General features: G+C 35.3%; 4 protein-coding genes and 1 long non-coding RNA gene across 8 annotated transcripts in view; 1 reads left to right on the top strand and 4 right to left on the bottom strand.

Moving 5' to 3' along the window:
* LOC117944394 (GTPase IMAP family member 8-like) overlaps positions 1 to 1,110 on the bottom strand; it is a 6,425-nt gene extending 5,315 nt beyond the window's left edge. The window contains exons 1-2 of one of the 3 annotated variants that reach the window (XM_034871159.1): positions 1,012 to 1,110; positions 342 to 419 (exon numbers count right to left, since the gene is read on the bottom strand). In XM_034871159.1, coding sequence (XP_034727050.1) covers positions 342 to 419; positions 1,012 to 1,018 — 85 coding nt within the window. In that variant the 5' untranslated portion in view covers positions 1,019 to 1,110. Of the gene's footprint in view, positions 1 to 341; positions 428 to 775; positions 949 to 1,011 lie in introns of those variants that run through there. The other 2 variants (XM_034871160.1, XM_034871161.1) reach the window with 2 other exon arrangements.
* The window catches only part of LOC117944437, a 19,819-nt gene extending 11,066 nt beyond the window's left edge, over positions 1 to 8,753 (bottom strand). The window contains exon 1 of the long non-coding RNA XR_004656578.1: positions 8,691 to 8,753. This is a non-coding gene — a long non-coding RNA (uncharacterized LOC117944437). The remainder of the gene's footprint in view (positions 1 to 8,690) is intronic.
* prdm6 (PR domain containing 6) overlaps positions 1 to 17,975 on the top strand; it is a 90,361-nt gene that overhangs the window by 39,622 nt on the left and 32,764 nt on the right. The gene's annotated exons all lie outside the window — the stretch shown is intronic.
* Positions 2,546 to 6,427, bottom strand: LOC117944406 (GTPase IMAP family member 4-like). The gene is made up of 3 exons (XM_034871188.1): positions 6,210 to 6,427; positions 5,590 to 5,637; positions 2,546 to 4,536 (listed from the first exon to the last, which is right to left on the bottom strand). Exon 3 carries the CDS (start codon positions 4,420 to 4,422, stop codon positions 2,788 to 2,790), a length of 1,635 nt encoding a protein of 544 aa, XP_034727079.1. The 5' UTR covers positions 4,423 to 4,536; positions 5,590 to 5,637; positions 6,210 to 6,427; the 3' UTR covers positions 2,546 to 2,787.
* LOC117944402 (immune-associated nucleotide-binding protein 12-like) lies at positions 12,311 to 16,651 on the bottom strand. 2 transcript variants are annotated; one of them, XM_034871183.1, is made up of 4 exons: positions 16,420 to 16,650; positions 15,663 to 15,715; positions 13,365 to 14,887; positions 12,311 to 13,280 (listed from the first exon to the last, which is right to left on the bottom strand). In XM_034871183.1, exons 2-4 carry the CDS (start codon positions 15,670 to 15,672, stop codon positions 12,870 to 12,872), a joined length of 1,944 nt encoding a protein of 647 aa, XP_034727074.1. In that variant the 5' UTR covers positions 15,673 to 15,715; positions 16,420 to 16,650; the 3' UTR covers positions 12,311 to 12,869. The 2 variants fall into 2 exon arrangements, with proteins under 2 accessions (XP_034727074.1, XP_034727073.1); XM_034871182.1 differs by having other exon boundaries at positions 12,311 to 14,887; positions 16,420 to 16,651.

Genomic DNA, 17,975 nt, shown 5'->3' with positions numbered 1-17,975 from the left:
TTGGAAAAAGGCTGCAATGAAACAAAGAGTGAAAAATTTAAAGGGGTCTGAATACTTTCCGTACCCACTGTATGTAACTGATAATGCCCATTCAATCAGCTGAAAACATCCAAAGCAGATGCATACAGTATATATGGACCACAACACCTCACAGACATTTTCATGTCCAGTGCCAACATTTTTATGTGCATGAGCCAACTCATCAAGTATGTGTCAAGAACACGCCCCATTCTGCTGGCCCTTGGCCATCTTATACACTTCCTCTTAGTGTGGTTGACCTAATTAATGTTGTCGTGATGTTTCAGTAAACACATGCCTCCTCTCTAACAGGTCATACTTACCAAATGCTGATCCTGCCATTTTGTCACTTTGCCGCAAACTTGTGTGTGAGAAATTCACATGGGGAAGCCTTATGGTGTCTGTTAGGCTTTAGGACACAAAACAAAATTACAATAATGAGATACAGTGATAAAGTAAACAAACACACAACAATTCTACTTTCCAGAAAACAGTCAGAATTCTGTAAGTGTACTCTGCATAAATGTATCAAACAAAAACTTCATCTTCGTCTAATTTGAGTCATAGTTTAGGGAAAGTTTTAATGCATTTAATGTTTTAAAGTCTAACCCAAGTGCAACTGATCTGAACAAATATTTCTTTCATTTGACAGCCTTTAGGCTTAACTTTAAAACATTGAAATCATGTTTCTTGCTTGCTCATAGGTGTCATTTATTTTCTCTATTACCTTTTCACATACTAAACATTCTGCATGTACCTTAGGATTTTTTCTGTCGCTTTGTATTTTAGTTTATGTTTAGTTTATATAGTTTTTGCTAATCTCTAAAACTTTAGTTCTGGGCTGTCTCTTAACAGAATAGTCAACACTTTAGAATGATCAATAAACCGCTTTAATTAGTCTATTGAAAGATTAAGTACTTTCTGCAATACATACTGTACATGATTTATACACATCTTAATTTTTTTGCATTTATTTTCAAATTATCTACTTACCAGTCATATTTCCGTTGTGTAAATTGTCATCAAACACTTAGAAGTAGCAGCTTCATAATGACATTAAATCACCCAGCACACGCCTTTTTGTTACCAGAGTTGCCAGGGCGGGGCCCCACATACAACAATGAAGCAACCCAGTAAAACCAGAAGTATTACTGAAATATTTTTTCTGATCAGTGCTAAGTTATGGCCACAAGGGCATGGTTTTTTTTGGTTAGGATCACAACCCTCGTCTGGCCTTTGGTTAGTGAAAGCGAGTCCGGTTAACCCTTACCCTTTCAAACCACACTTTCAGGAAGAAAAACGGCAGTTGATTTAAACTGCAAAAAAAATTGAAATTAGCAAACAGGTTTATTTCTGTTTTATTTTTTAGCTGTAACTGTAACATTTAAAGATATACACGGTACTTAAACATGTGGTCCAACCTGTCTAACGTTGGTGCTGTGCTTATTTTCTGTACTATGTTGCTCTGCTAATGTCTTTGATGAACCAAATCTAGTTGTTCCTAGTCCCCATTTGCTTAGCTTTGTTAAACTGTATGTTCTGGATGCAGGGGTTTTCTACCCAGGAAATTATTGTAAACAAACATTGTGATCTGGTCTATTGTCTGCCGATTGGAATTTTCCAGAAGACTGAAATAGTTGTGGGTGATACAAAGGCTTTCCCGTCAAGGCAAATCAAAAGTGAAACTTGTCTATAGCAGGAGGGAAACAAAGATGAATGTGTTATTAGTGAAATATGAAAAATTGACATTCACATGTCACGAAAATAAATCATCCAATCACATCATCAGAGCCTCTCCATATATTTTTTCCTGTAAGTACATGTGCAAACGGATATTGTGACTTTCTAACCAATTAAGTCTAATCTAGCTCATGTTAGTTTGTTCAATGAATTAATCCCTTCACACACTGCTGCCTACACCGTGGAAGTACAGCAAGAAATCTAACTCTATAAGTTCAGCAAACTGCCAGAGTTTGCTGTGTGGCTTCATTTTCTAAGTTAAGTCAACATTAACCACACGGTTCCAGCCTAACTAGAAGAGACAAAACCTCTCAGATGCTGGAGAAATATAGCTGGGGGCGGTTGCCCCCAACATATTCACACTACTGATCAAATATTTTAGAAAACCTAATTTTGTCAGGTCACGTCCAATAAAAAACCTTAAATTGTACAAAGACAAGTGGTAATTTGCCCAAGATAAGCAATAAGGTTACCAAAACGGAATAATTAAACAACTGAAAAAAATGAAAGTGTTACAAAACTTTTGATTGGTCTTGTATATGAGGTTTGTTGGAGAGAGCCTGAGAACAAATAATTACATTGCCAATGACTGCTTCACTGGAGTTGCTGTTTTTATGATCAACTCTTTCATTTCATCTTTACACACACTTTGTATACAACAACAAACACACACACACTTTAAAAAAAAAATCCTCAAACAATTCAATCTGTTGTGAATGACGGATTTTTAATGTCAAAGTACAATGCAGCGTAAAAAACACAATTTACAAGGTTGATGCTAAAACCAGGCATATGCTACAACCAGGCAAAGTCTGCTGCACTTATTTATGTCTAGCAAAGTCGGAACAATACTTTGCAGACCATTGTTTAAAGGAGAATGGATCGTAGGCTCCAAACATTGTCACGGTAAAACATGCTTATTGTTTTTCACATATCAGTTGTTAAAGGAAAAGAGGGCAAAGAATCAACCACTTTATACGACTACATTTTTTCAACTGAAACTGTGCAGGTGTTGAAAAACAAAACATCTCATAAAATGTGACAAGCCTTGTTTTCGCTGGCTTTCTTCACATGTTCCTGTATCCAGATATGTATTTCCTCCTTATGTTTTTTCTCCAGCTCATTGATTTCTTGGTTCAGATATTCTTTTTGGTTGTCAAGTGTCAATTTCAGCTCATTCATTTCTTGTTCTTGTTTTTTCTTTAGTTTATTAAAGTCTTTGTGGTACACTTTGTGTCTGCACAACTTTTTTATAACTGAGGCGTTTTGGTTTTGTTCCATTTCAGCTGAAAGATCCTTGGTATATATCTCACTGAATTTATTTACTTCATCAGCTTGCTTTTTGGCCTCTTCTTCATTTTTCTTCATTTCTTCTAAGTTCTTTTTAGATTGATATAATTTGTGTAGTTCTATACATTCTCTTTCTTCAAATTCTCTTCTGATTTCATCATCTTTTCTTTTGTTTTCCAATCTTTTTTGTTTGAGCTTTTCAAGTCGCTTTTGCTCCTCTTCTTTCTGTTGATCTTCTTGGTATCGTTTCTCCCACCATTCCTTTCTTTCCTTTTCCCAAGCCTCTCGGTCTTTTCTCATGTCTTCTCTAGCCTGTATTAATAACTCCCAGGCAACACTTTGTGCAGATACATATTTTAGTTTATCTTCCAGAGTTTTAAGTTTTTGTTTCCACTCGTGTCGTTGGAATTCCTCCTTTTCTTTGGCTCTCTCTTCTCTTTCTTGATCAAGTTTAGATGTTAGCTCTGCCAATTTTCTATCTATCTCTTGCATAGCTTCTTGATGTTTTCTTTCAAGGTCCCTCTGTTTTCTTTGTATCTCTTGTTCCTTCACCATCATGTGATCTTTTTCTTTTTGTATGGCCGCTTCAGTTTCTTGGAACCAATCTGAGGTGTAGTTGCCACCGCCATTTTCTTTCACCATTAACTCCACCTTGGTCAGCAGCTGGCTGACTTGAGAAGGATTCTCCTGATCATTGTTATTGATGACATGGTATCTTCCTCCACATTCAGTTATCAGTTTTTTTAAGGAACCCTCAGTGTCTTCGTCTATGTAACTCTCAATTGTTTGGTCTTCAAGATCATCTCCTCTTGTGAATATGACAATGATGAAGTCTTCTGACTTCTTGCCAAAAAAGTCCCTGATCAGTTCCACAGTTTCTTCTTCTTCTTGTGTAAAGCGACCGATTGGCAGCACCAGTAAGAACACATGAGGTCCTGGAGCCAACAAGGTGACACATTTCACAAGCTCTTGTTGAACTTCATCATTGGTCAGAGTCGTGTCAAACAAGCCAGGGGTGTCTACTATGACGACATGCCGCCCATCAATCACTCCTGTTGCTTTCTCGCAAAGCTTGGTCACTGATGTTTGACAAATTTTAGAATTAAAGCAATCTTTGCCCATAATTGTGTTTCCTGTGGCACTCTTTCCACTACCAGTCTTTCCAATCAGCACCATCCTGAGACACTCGCTACTCTGCACCAAACTGGAAGACCTTCTTCTTGGCACTATCCTGGGAGGCGTTCTTCTTTTATATTCATAAGCTTCTGATCCACGTCTTGTACATGATGGATTTGCACTTTCAGGTTTAACCACGGTCTCAGTCTCTTCAGTGATTAAATATTGTCCCTTGTTATTGTCCACTGTGTTCTCCATTTTCTCAATCAATTCTTAAACATCAGTGTCAGGAAAATCTTGTTCATCAAAGTTCATTCTATGCTGCGTCTGCAGTCTTGCATGAGTTCATGAGTAGACATCAGCCACAACGTGCTGTACAGGGCATAAAACAAAATCCAAGGCATCAATAATAGAAAATAAAATAAACTTGTAAACATATGTTTAAAAAGTTAAGTAAAAAGCTTTGAACACAATTCATAATGAAAATACACAAATCCAATGACACAATAATGACAGTGTGCAGTGATTTAAAGCTTGTTTCCTAGAAACAGAGGCCTCTTGCTGCTGGTCACAGAGTTTGGTCTGTAGACCTGCAGAACTAAGGGTAATTATTTAATTGAAACACAAAACGTCACTCCTTTCAGATTACAAAGATTAATTTAGGCCTGTGTCAATTTAAAAAATATGAATGCATGGTTTAGTAAGTTGAAAACATGTTATAGCTATCTGTCTTAACCCTTGTATTGTCTTCACTTTTGGGTCCCTCTCGTATCTCTCGGGTCAAATTGACCCATATGGGGTTATAAAAACAATTTTGAAATAAACTTTTACTTCATATTCTATTAAGAAATATTGTTTTTATCTCAATTTCAAACAATTGAGATAACATACAGTATATGTTTAGGGAATGTAATCAGTCTACAGTCGTTTTTTGTCATGAGGTTATAATTCATGTTCAAAATCCACTATGGAAAAAACATATCCAGAATAATTTTTTGAATTGAGTCAGGAATACATTTTTATCACAGAAAATAAGGTAAGGCCATTGATTTTTTTTTAGGTAAAAAAAATTTAACTTGTCCCATTTTTCTTCTTTTACAAATTTGAAATGGGTCAATTTGACCCTGATACCATACAAGGGTTAATACAAATCTTCAGAGTTAGATGCAACAATACATTACAAAAGCAACAGTACAAAAGTATTTTGAGCCCTGGCAGCACATAGACAGCACCAGTTTAGACTGCAATCGTTTAATTTTACTACAAGCTAAATGTTATGCCATCAGAAAAAATAGGTATAATAGGTGTGGCCCTCTTCCTTCATTCTTCTTTGTTATGTGACTTCTGATCTTGTCTTGCATGTGATTAAAGTTTTTCCCATTACTGACAGGAAATATTCATGAAATGAAGTCTTACTAGACTTACCGCCATTTCGTGTTAGGGAAACTCCACTTTAGTAGCTGAAGTTGGGGCCTGTTGTTTCTAAGGAAACAAGGCAAAATTCCAAAAGGTAAGTAAAACCCCAAAAGTCCAGCACTGTTCTTTACAAAAACAATGTTCAGGTTACTCTGCATAATTTCACAATCAGTCCAACATGTTGCTGACATAGGTTTGCAATTATTGCCACACTTGCAGGAATCAATATAATATGAGCGGTTGTTAAGTTACTTGGCAAGTATTTACTAGAAAATATTAAAATGCATGGCAATCATATAATGTGCATTCAAAATATATACAACATATATTTAAGCATCAGATATTATAAAAAATACTTTATTAGTCAAAACTAAAATAATTTGTGAAGAGAAAAATTGACTTATAAGCTTCGATACACCTATTTATAAAAGGGCCTTAAATTAACCAAATATGTTATATTGTTAGAAAATAAAAACACAAATTTACTTTATTAGGCGTGTAACTTAGTTTAGTAGTTTAACAGCAAAAACATATTTCTATATATATATTTTTTTTAAATTAATAAATAAAACAATTTTTTTCTTCACTATTTCCTAGTCACTTAGGTTAATCAAAACTACTGCACTTACCTGATGTTGAATCTTCATTGCAGTTGAATCCTGTTTTTTAGTCCTTTAGATCAGTCCAGACCATTCTAAACAGTCAATACATGAGAATTATCAATAGACTTCTTTGATAAAATTAAGGTTTACGTACATAAACACATATTCTCTATCTTTGTGGTTATTATTTGCATTAATCTGTTGGATCTACTTACTAGATACAGTTCTTGCTGCGCCAGTCAAAGCTCTAAATAAAGTGAACTCAAGTCAGATGTGACAACAATGAAGGGCAGGGCCGCACACCAACGAAAAACTAATTGGCTTAAAACAAGTATGACAAAAATGAAACATCCCTTAGTGTTTGGCTGACAAATTAAATCCTCATGACTTAAACATTTTAGTTTCTTTTAAAGCTATGTGGTTCTAAATAGATCATTAGATCTAGTGTCAACGGTGGTGGGGTTTGGCTTTAATGGGGAAACAATACAATCCTGCCTAATACCTTTGTACATCTAATGTTCTTAGCAGGAACATGTTTTGGATGCTAAAATGTCAAGTGACATGGAGAGCAGTTGTGCTTCAAAGTGCGTGACCAGAACAAGCAAACTTCCGTGTCCGTGAATTATAATAAGTTTCCTTCAAAGAAATGGCACTCCCTTTCCGTAGGGACAGCTTAAACTGCATTTGGAATTTGAAACTCCCCTAAAGACTGAAACAGGTGTGTCAGTGCACGTGACTTCCAATCAAGGCTTAGAAAAACTGGTGAAACTTGTCCATACCAGGATGTGGCCACAATGTAGCCACAAACAAAGTTTTCAAACAGTGTTAATATTTCTTGTATTGAAAATGTGTAATGTAGACGTACATGTAAATACTTATTTTTTCAGCAAATTTTCTGCCTCTTCCAAAGACAGCCAAGTGTCCAAGTCTTTTTCAGTTGAACTCAGAGCTGGGCGACATGGATGAAATCAAATGTCATGATATTTTTGACCAAAAACCGGTAGTCCATTAATAGCCGGGCCTCTGATAGTGGCCGGGGGCGTGGTCAACACGGAAAAATAAAGGCCGGCCTCAAATTAAGGCTGGGGAAAAAAATAGTGTGGATAATTGCTGCAATACATTTTGACATTGACCCCAGGAGGATCCGATACTGGAAGAAACAGAAGGATGAGCTGACGAGATTAGCTGACAGGAGACGAGCACGGTTAGCTAGCTGAAGGTGGGAGGAACAGAGTTAGCCTGGAGCTAGAATCAAAGCTAGCTAGCTACCGTCTGTAGCGTTAATCAGATACTGGTGTACTGTATTGTACTGTACTGGTGTACTGTATGCTGTTTTTGTAATCTACCAACAATACCGTAGTAGGCTACCAATGTTTGAAATAACTAACCAGTACATCTTCAGGGTTCAAACTGACACAGTGGTGGTGTTTGATTATTTCTGACCCAAATTGTTTTGTCGCCCTTCTGGCTGTTGTTCTATGGTGATATTTTTACGAATATTTCTTAAAAAATGAATGCTCTCTGTCCATTGGAACGCCACAGCTTTTCATTTAAAACAGTTTATTTAAAACAATTATACTTATCCAACAGATGGAATTAGAAATATAGGCTAGTGGTGATATCGTAGTGTTGACAATTGGTGCGTTTACAAAATATGCACGCAGTGATTTTTTTTTCTCCATTTGGGCCTCTTCTCCAATGTTTTTAAACATACCAAAAATAATAATTTGGAGAAAATGTTCAAAATCAGTTTGAAACTGTAAAATGGACTGTAGGAGAAGCCTTCCTTCTTCTGCAAATCTGCAAATATGAAACCACCAAATTGAAAGTTACACATGGCCACTTTAATATTTAGTACAATGCTGTGTAGATAACACAATCACAAGACTAATCATTTTTGTCATCATATTAAATCCTTACCCTCCTTAAAATAACTGTTATGTAAGATTTAATATATAAATTAAGTCTGATACATATTCTTCACATTTTGTCTAACAAAATCAGAACAAGACATTAGAGACAATTGTTTAGTGGATTATAGCCTCCCAACATAGTCACAGTGCAACATGCTTATCAATTATCAAAGTCATCTCTATGAGGGGAAAAGTGTAACCATCTATATACAGTTTTTTTAAATAGTAAAGAGTGTTTTAAAAAGTGTTTACAAGATACAAGAGAACATATATGCAGCTTGTGCTGAAGAGAAATACTCTAAATAACTAATTCAGGCATCTTTAAAATAATGTAATGACAAATTCAGTATTAAGCTCCTGTAATTATAACACAACTGAACAGAAGAATACAAAATAAAATGTACAACATGTGAATGTGACTGTTTAGTTATATTTTATGACTGCAATTATATACATGAAACACATTCCTTGTAAAACAAAGAAAATTTCATTTATTTGTGCTAGTTTTCACTAGTTTACTCAACATTCACTGTAACATCTCTTATAGCTTGATGTTCTTTGAACATGCATATGATGAACATGCATATAGTTAAACTTATACCATGGTCTGGGTGAATACTCAAATCTGATTGGCTGCAGGGTGTCTATAAAAAAGTGTTATCACACTTACTAAAATAATTTGACTGTTCTAAATTAATGCGCTAAATTAAAAGAAAAAAAGAAATGTGAATCTGTTATTTCCCTCACTATGTGGTGCATCAGTCCCTCATCGGCTTAACACCAGAGGATAGTGTTAACACACGCTGCAGGAAGTACATTGCACTGCCGCTAGGGCACCATCCGCAAGGACAGCAAAGCTTGGTCACTGACGTTTGACACGCTTCAGAATGAAACATTTCTGTGCCCAAAATGATGTTGCCTGTGGCACTCTTTCCACTACCAGTTTTTCCTGTCAGCACCATCTTAAGACACTCTCCACTCTGCACCAAACTGGCAGACTTTCTTCTCATCAGCATGCTGGGACGCTCTATTCTAGGCCCACTGAGAGATGCTGTACCTGGCCCCATCCTATGAAACTCTTTACTCTGATATTTTAAATTCACCCACCACGTTGAGGGTCCACGTCTTAAATATTGTCCCGTTTTCATCCAATATGTACTCCATTTTCTCAATCAATTCTTGAAAATCATTGTCAGGAAAATCTTGTTTATCAAAGTTCATTCTATGCTGCCTTTGTCTGCAGTCTTGGATGAGTTGATAAACTGTGGAATTCCCAACTCTATCATTTTGTGGTTTGATGACCTTTGAGGATTTAAAAGCATATTATCCAATTAAGTTTATGATTGTCTTAATGTTTTGTCTTTCTTCTTCATTGAGATCAGAAGGATTCAGTACCAGCAGCAGAATATTTGGTCCAGGAGTGCGTTGAGCCACACACCTCTTGACCTCGTGTCTCACTTTTTGCACAGGCAAACTGAACAATCTTGTATTTCAGAGAGTATGTTAGTTTTTATTCTGGCTTTTTCCAAACATCACAACCCTGAGTTCAGATGCTGTAAAACAATGAGAACAAAAGCATTATAAAGTTCCCAAATTCCATCAGGGAATCATCAGTTTCAAGGACATTCGACATGGCCAGGGATCGAATCACCGATCGTCCAACTGGTATGACCGCTGCAACACCTGAGTCACAGCCGTCCCCCATCAAATTACCTACGAAATGTTTGTCCGCCAGACAAGACCAGTCTGAACAGTCAATTCCTAAGTATTTTTGAGGTCATCTTCCCATAACAGATTTGGCCCACTGCCTTCATTCTTTTGTATCTTGTGACTTAATTACAGATCTTGTCTTACATTTCACTGAAGTCTTTTTCCTCACTGACAGAAAACATTTACGATATGAAATCTTATTAGACTTACCGAAATCCATTTGGTTTTAGGGCAATTCCACTTTAGTAGTGAAACTTGTTACCTGTTGAGTAAAAGAAAACAAGGTAAAAAACCTGATTAAAAAAAGTGACTTTGCAAGTATTTAATAGAAAATGTATTAGTGTGTATCACAGTCCAGTAGTAAGATTAGAACGCATGCCAGGTGTGTCAAAGTGCATTCAAAAAATATTTTATAGTATAGTAATATACACATTTTGTACTATTTTAGTATCCAAAAGTAACCGTAAAATACATAAAAGGAATAATGCATTTTAAGTGGAATTAGTTTAACACACCTGAATACATAACCTATACTTTATATCAAAGTTCCTTCTAGTTATATATTTACATATATATATATATATATATATATATATATATATATATATATATATATATATATATATATATATATATATATAAATATATATATATATATATATTATTAAATATAACTTTAAATATAGCCTACTTAAATATTTTTCATTCTCTTAGGATAGAGGCATTAATAACTTTTTTCAATGAACATAATTAAAATATTTTCAACGGAATTGTAAAGAGTTTCTTTTTGTTTCATAGCTAACTTTGCAAAAATAAAATGCTCGCTAAATTTCTATTATTTTCACGTTTTTTATGCAGTTTAATCATTTTTTGATCCGTCAGATCAGGCCAGACCATTCTGAACAATCAACACCTGAGAATTTTTAAAGACTCCTTTGATTATTTCAAATAAGGTTTGAGGCTACATTCTCATTCACTCATTAAAATTGTCTATTAAATTTAGTACCAGCTTTAAAATAAAGTGAACTCATCTAAGATTTTTTTGCCAGCAGAGTAAGGTGTAACAACAGTGAATGGGCGTGGCCCACATACAAAGAACTCATTGGTTGAAAACACAATGTTGTCATTGCACAAGTTTGACTAAATTAAACAGCCTACTAGAGTGTGGCTAACAAAGTTAGTGCTCATGACTTGACAGTTTTTAGTTTCTGTTACAGCTAGTTCTAAATAAATCATTGGATATTGAGATCTATTTTGGCTTGAAAACAAAACAATATTGACTATAACTTCACTCTGCAAGAATTAAACATCTATTCTGTTAACTAGGATCAGGTTTTTAATTTTGTAAGTCAAAGTGTATGCATAGAGAGAGTGCATGCATAGAGAGAAAAAAAACTACCTGCAAAATTCTGAATTTCCCTGAAGACGGTAACAGGTGGTTGATAACAAGGCATTCCCGATCAAGGCTTAGAAAAACTGGTAAAACTTGTTACATTACTTGCATTTTCTTTAGCTAACACTAAATCCAAGGAAGAAAAATGTGTACACTTTAAAGTTAAATGCATCAATCAGGTTCACTTTGAGAGCAAACTTAAAAGGCAACTATATCTATGACCAATCTGTGTTCTTTTAAACAATGTTGTGTTCTTGTTAGCAATTTAATCATTAATACATGTTAAGAAATTAATGGTGATGACTTTGCAAAACAAGTCACACCCTCAAATAATGGTACATTAGACAGGGTTTAGGTTACTAATGGTCAAAACTCAAAATCCGCTAGAACATACATGTGTTGAACTGGTTTATTTTCTATTTTTTACAGGTTTGGATAGGTTATTGATCAACTTAATCATGTTATATTCTACTCTAACTCTTCCTAAATCCCTATTGACCAATTTTGCACACTGAATTTGGACATTTATTGTTCTTGGACAATTCTAATGCCGTCTTGTAGTGAAATTCCTCTGGGCTCAACAGTTGTATCCTAATTAGCCCGACCTAAATTATGCTGTAATGAGAAACTGCATATAAAGCTATATTAGACGCAAATAGATGTTTACCCTTGCTGTTGTTTAGTCTTTTATCTTCAATAGGAAAGTACAATAGTGTAGAAACCAGAATCCCAAGACATAAGGTTACAGCTAAGCAAAGTCTGCTGTGCTGTACAGCGTTAAGTGTAAATAAGGAAATAAGTTAACTTGTCCACAGCAGGATGTTCAGCCTGGTGACGTAAAGATGAAATCTGACACTTTATAGTTAAGTCTACAGTGACAGCAAAGATTATGTTGTTAAATAATAATGCACAAGTAGATATTAATTACCCTCTGTATGAACAGTATCATAAAGAAAAACTTGTTAAATATAGTTTTCAAACATCAATCATTGAATCTGAAAAATATTTTCACGTTGCAGACTATTGTTTCAGTGGATTGTAAGCTCCCAACGTTGTCACAGTAGAACGTGCGTGTCAATTTAAACATAGCTCTATGAGGAAGACAAAGTGCAAGCATTTAAACAGTTTATTCATCTCTTATATACACTTCTTTAAAAACAAAATCACATGTAATTGTCTTTTCCACATTCATTTATTTATCAGGTTTTACTAGTTTATTCAGCATTTGCTGTAATATCTGATACCTGTCTTAAAGTAAAATAGTTTGTTAATTGTTAACTTGAAAAAAGTCAAGGCTGCAGCTGATATGACTAGTTTACTAACATGCAGTCTGTTACCCAGATACACTTAACTTTACAGCTAATGAACATGCATACATTTACACTTAATCAGCTTTTAAAGTAAACATAAGTTAAACAAGTGATGTGCTAGAATGCACTGCCTACTATAAATATATATGCACAGACATTTGCACTGAAACAACTATACAACAAAATCATATTGTTATTTAAATGTCAGACATTGTTTAAATATACTAATGTTACCTTAAGAACTATATACGCTAACTATATACACCAGTCAACATGAGAAAAATCTCACAAAATATCTAAAGTGTTCAAACAAAAGCTCACAGTTTTGTGGGTGAAACTGCCACTGTGAGAACAAAACATCTCATAAAATGTGACAAGCCTTGTTTTTGCTGGCTTTCTTCACATGTTCCTGTATCCACCTCTGTATTTCCCCCTCATGTATTGTCTGTAGCTCACGGATTTCTTTGCTCTGAGTTTGTTTTTCAAGGTTAAAAAGTGTCAATTTCAGCCCATTCATTTCTTGTTCTTGGTGTTTCTTCAATTTGTTAAAGTCTTTCTCATATACTTTGTGTCTGCACAAGTGTTTTATCACAGAGGCATTTTGGTTTTGTTGCCTCTGCTTCAGAGCCTCCAACTCCTTTCTATTCTTTTCCATCTCAGCTAAAACATCCTCTGTATACTTTTGTCTGAACTCATGGCATTCTGCAACTTGCTTTCTGATCTCCTCTTCGTGTTTCCTTTTTATTTCATCAAGTTTTTTTTCCCACTCTTGTCGTTGGAATTCATCTTCCCTTCTCTTGTTTTTTTCCTCCTCTTGTCTCTTTTTTCTTATTATCTTCCTCTCCTCCTCTTGCTGAGTCTTGTTGTATTCTTCCTTTTCGTTGGTTCCCTTTTCTCTGCCTTGATCAAGTTTAGCTGTTAGCTCTGCCAATTTTCTTTCTATCTTTTGCATTTCTTCATGAAGTATTCTTTCCAGATCACTCTGTTTCTGCTGAATTTCTTGTTCCTTCACCATCATGTGATCTTTTTCTTTTTGTATGGCTGCCTCAGCTCCTTGAAACCAAATTGAGGTGTAGTAGCGACCGCCATTTTCCTTCACCATTGCTTTAACCTTGATCAGCAGCTGGCTGACTTGAAAGCGATTCTCCTGATCATAGTTATTGATGACATGGTATCTTCCTCCACATTGAGTTATCAGTTTTTTTAAGGAACCCTCAGTGTCTTTGTCTATGTAACTCTCAATTGTTTGGTCTTCAAGATCATCTCCTCTTGTGAAAACGACAATGATGAAGTCTTCTGACTTCTTGCCAAAAAAGTCCCTGATCAGTTCCACAGTTTTTTCTTCTTCTTGTGTAAAGCGACCGATTGTCAGCACCAGTAATATCACATGAGGCCCTGGAGCCAACAAGGTGACACATTTCACAAGCTCATGTTGAACTTCATCATTGGTCAGAGTCGTGTCAAACAAGCCAGGGGTGTCTACTATGACAATAGGCTGGCCATCAATTTCTCCTGTTTCTGTCGAGCAAAACTCGGTCACTGACTTTAAGCTGCATTTAGATATGAAGCATTTTTTTCCCAAAATGGTGTTTCCAGTGGCACTCTTTCCACTACCAGTCTTTCCAATCAGCACCATTCTGAGACACTCTCTACTCTGCGCCATCAGTGGAGACTCTCTAATGAGAGAATTTCTTCTTAGCACTATCTGGGGAGGCTCTTTTTTTGGCAACCTAAGAGATGCTGTACCCGGCACCATCCTTTGAAATCCTTTATTCTGATATTGAGAAGCATCTGATACACGTCTTGTAAGAGTAGGTTTTGCATATTCAGGTCCACCCTTGCAATCAGTCTCTTCTGTGAAGGTCAAATACCGTCCCGTGTTTTCATCCACTATGTTCTGCATTTTCGTAATCAACTCTTGAAAATCCTTGTCAGGAAAATCTTGTTCATCAAAGTTCATTCTATGGTAACTTTGTCTGCAGTCTTGGATGAGTTGATAAACTGTGGAATTCACAACCCTCTCATGTTGTGGTATGATGACAATTGAGGATTTAAAAGCATCTTCTCCAAGAAAGCTCATGATTGACTTAATTTTTTTTCTGTCCTCTTCATTGAAATTAGAAGAATTTACTACCAGCAGCAGAACATTTGGTCCAGGAAGGCACTGAGCCACACACCTCTTTATCTCGTCTTTCACTGTGTGCACAGGCAAACTGAAGACGTCTGATGTTTTAAATACTGTAAATGGATTTGGGTGCAAATGTGCACATTGCTTAAGCATTCTTGGATGAGAACAATCTTGTTTTCCAGTGAGTAAGTTAGTTAGGGTATTCTTTTCATTCTCGCTTTTTCCAAATATCCCAATCCTGAGTTCCGATGCTGTAAAACAATGAGAACAAAAGCAGTAGGTATTATTAATTGGAAAGAGGAACCCACCAAGGTTGCACCCTTTGTTCTATCCATTAAGCTACTTACAAATATGAAGTCATGATGAAGTTAAGAGTTTTAGTATCAGTAGCAGTATATTTTATCAAATCTCCTTATCAGATGATGTTGTGCCATTTGTCCCAAATTCAGAAAGATCAACCTGCTGCCCTTGAGAACATTTTAGTCTCTTTTCAGTTAATAAGATCAACCTGGCTGCATTAGAACTCTTGGCTGTTACCTTTCTTTATTAACTTGTCACTAACTTTGACTGAGACTTCCTTAGCCAGTCGGTGGGTCAACAAAAAGCCCTAATTGTTAGTTGGGTAAACTTCAAATTTTCACACTAAAACTGTTTAATTTATATAAAAAAGTATATTAATGCAGCCATTTGGTGTTAGTATTACAAATTACATTTCGGTAGTATCAAAAACAACATTGTGGTAGTACCAACAATGACATTGACACCTACACAAGTGACATGGGGACACTGAAACGAACAATTCCATCAGAATAATTTGAAGGATGATATTATCACATTCAAATGTTATACATACTAACGTTAAGGTTTTCAACTTTCCACTCTCTTGTCCTGCAACTTACAATAGATTTGGCCCACTGCCTTAATTTATTTGTGTGATGTGACTTTATTTCTGATCTTGTCTTGCATTTCACTTAAGTGTTTCTCCTACCTTACAGAAAATATGATATGAATCCTTGCTTGACTTACCGGATGCCATTTTGTGTTAGGTAAATTCCACCTAAAGTAGTTAGACTCGATATCTGTTGGTTTAAAAAAACAATAAAGTAAATAATACCCATAAGTCAAGCACTGTACGTTCCAAAAACAATGGTATTGATACTCTGCATACTTCACAATCAGTCCACGAACCATGTCACTGGCTTACTAGTTTTACATAGTTTTACAATTACAGTCACGCTTTTGCAGATATCTAAATAATATAGGTTGTTGTTAAGTGACTTGGCAAGTATTTCAAAAAATATAAAAATTTAGATTGTTTGACAAGTATATAAAGTGCATTTCAAATACATAGTACATTATGAGATACTTATATGTAATAGTGTGCTATTTAAGTAGCGAAAAGTAACCATTAAAATAGATAAATTTAATATTAGACTAAATCTAATAAGTAAGTCACTTACAGCCTTTTGCCACAGTGAGTTGAGTTTAGGTGGCTTTAACACATCTGAATACATAAAAGTGCCTTAAATATATTAAATATGATGTAGACATATAGATATAAATAACTTTGCTTTTTAATGATACAATGGTTGCACCATTTCTATTCAGAACTACTGTGCCATAATACATAACTACATAACTAAAATAATGAAATTGTATACAATTTAAATAATTTGAGTTGAATTCTAAACAGAAAAATAATGTGTTTTAGTTTTCATAGCTTTTTAATAATATAATGGTTGCACCATTTCTATTCTTTTACAGTCAGAACTACTGCACTTACCTGAAGTTGTATCTTTTATTGCAGTTGAATCATATTTTTGTTCTGAAAGATCAGACCCCCTGAGAATTACCAGTAAACATTTTTTGATTAATGAATCTATGAATCAATTTGGTTATTAGTTACATGTATGATCTGTTATCTCTCCTCTAACTAGATACAATTCTTGCTGTGCCACTTTACACTCAAATCTTTTTTGCGAGCAGATTTATGTGTGACATTTATGAATGGGCGGGGCCCACAAACAACAGAACCAATGGAGGCGGAAAACTTCTTGATGTTGACAGCCGTGCTAGTGTTTGGCAGACAAAGTGTGCAAGATAGATCATTAGATCTAGTGTCGACTGTGGGGGGGTTTGTCTTAAATTTGCAACAAAACAATCTCAACTAAAAGATTTCAGTGTTTTATCCAGGATCAGGTTTTTGATGCTAAAATGTCAAGTTACTTGGAGAGCAATTGTGCTACAAAGTTGTGCGTGCAAAGTTTGGAATTTTTTTTAAATTTCCTTGAAGACAGTAACAGGTGTAACATTACATGCTTTCCGATCAGGGCTTAGAAAAACTGGTAAAACTTGTTCATACAAGGATGTAGCGCCAGGAAAGTGTCCTGAGGGTCAGGTTAAAGTGCAACTGATTAGTGTAACTGATCCAGGCTTAAGAAAAACAAAGACATTCTGAACTTCTGCTTCCTTTATCAGTACAGTTAATAAACATCAATTTTCCCGTTCACAGAAGTGACAGAGACCCCTTCAAACTCCAGCCTTTTCTGTAGCGTTATTGTATTCTGGTTTATTTTTACTTCCCTTTGGGCTAGAAGTGTTTTCAAATTTGTCCAATAAGCGAAGTTGGTGAAAAACTTCAAAGATCAATTTGAAACTGAAGGAGATTTGTTTCTTCTATTAACTGGTAGTTGGTAGTGGTTAATATTGTTTGTGACTTATTCTCATTCACTAATTAAAACTGTCTTCAATTTAGTACCAGCTTTAAAATAATAATTATAATAGTAATTAAATAATAACAATAACAATTTGCCAGCAGAGTAAGGTTTAACAACAGTGAACTTAGCTAAACAAGTTAAGGAAAATAATCTAATTGCAATTTTCTTCCACCAATATTGCTATTTAATATGTGATTATTTGTTAAGCTCTTCTGCTGTCTCATTCAACAAAGACATACAATAAATCATTGCATTGTATGACCAACACAATATTAATATTTGGGGTGACAGTAGCTCAGTCACTAGTTGGTTTGGGAACCGGAGAGTTGCTGGTTTTAGTCCCAAGAGAACAGTACAAGTACAAGGGACCAGTTAGCCAAGCTTTCCCTGCGGAGTGCAGACTGATTTGCTCTCACGAGTCACATGATCAAATCTGGCTTTGTGACACTATGTATGTTTAGATAAACATGTTGGGAAGCATGTAGACACATTATTACACCTTGGTTTATAACTCCCACCGTTGGTATGTATGCTATTATTTAAAAGCTGATCATAAAGCTTTTTTTGCTTTGTATGAAAACAGAGAACTGAAGAAAGATCAGAGAGCTGACGATACTGCGTC

Source organism: Etheostoma cragini, chromosome 5 (assembly GCF_013103735.1).
Source record: "Etheostoma cragini isolate CJK2018 chromosome 5, CSU_Ecrag_1.0, whole genome shotgun sequence".
Classification (NCBI taxonomy): Eukaryota; Metazoa; Chordata; class Actinopteri; order Perciformes; family Percidae; genus Etheostoma; species Etheostoma cragini.
Note: the sequence above shows the minus strand (reverse complement) of the source record. Positions and strands in the feature narration are given on the sequence as shown.

Coding starts and splice junctions, on each gene's coding strand:
- LOC117944406 (XM_034871188.1), bottom strand. CDS start 4,422: ATGGAGAACACAGTGGACAATAACAAGGGACAATATTTAATCACTGAA.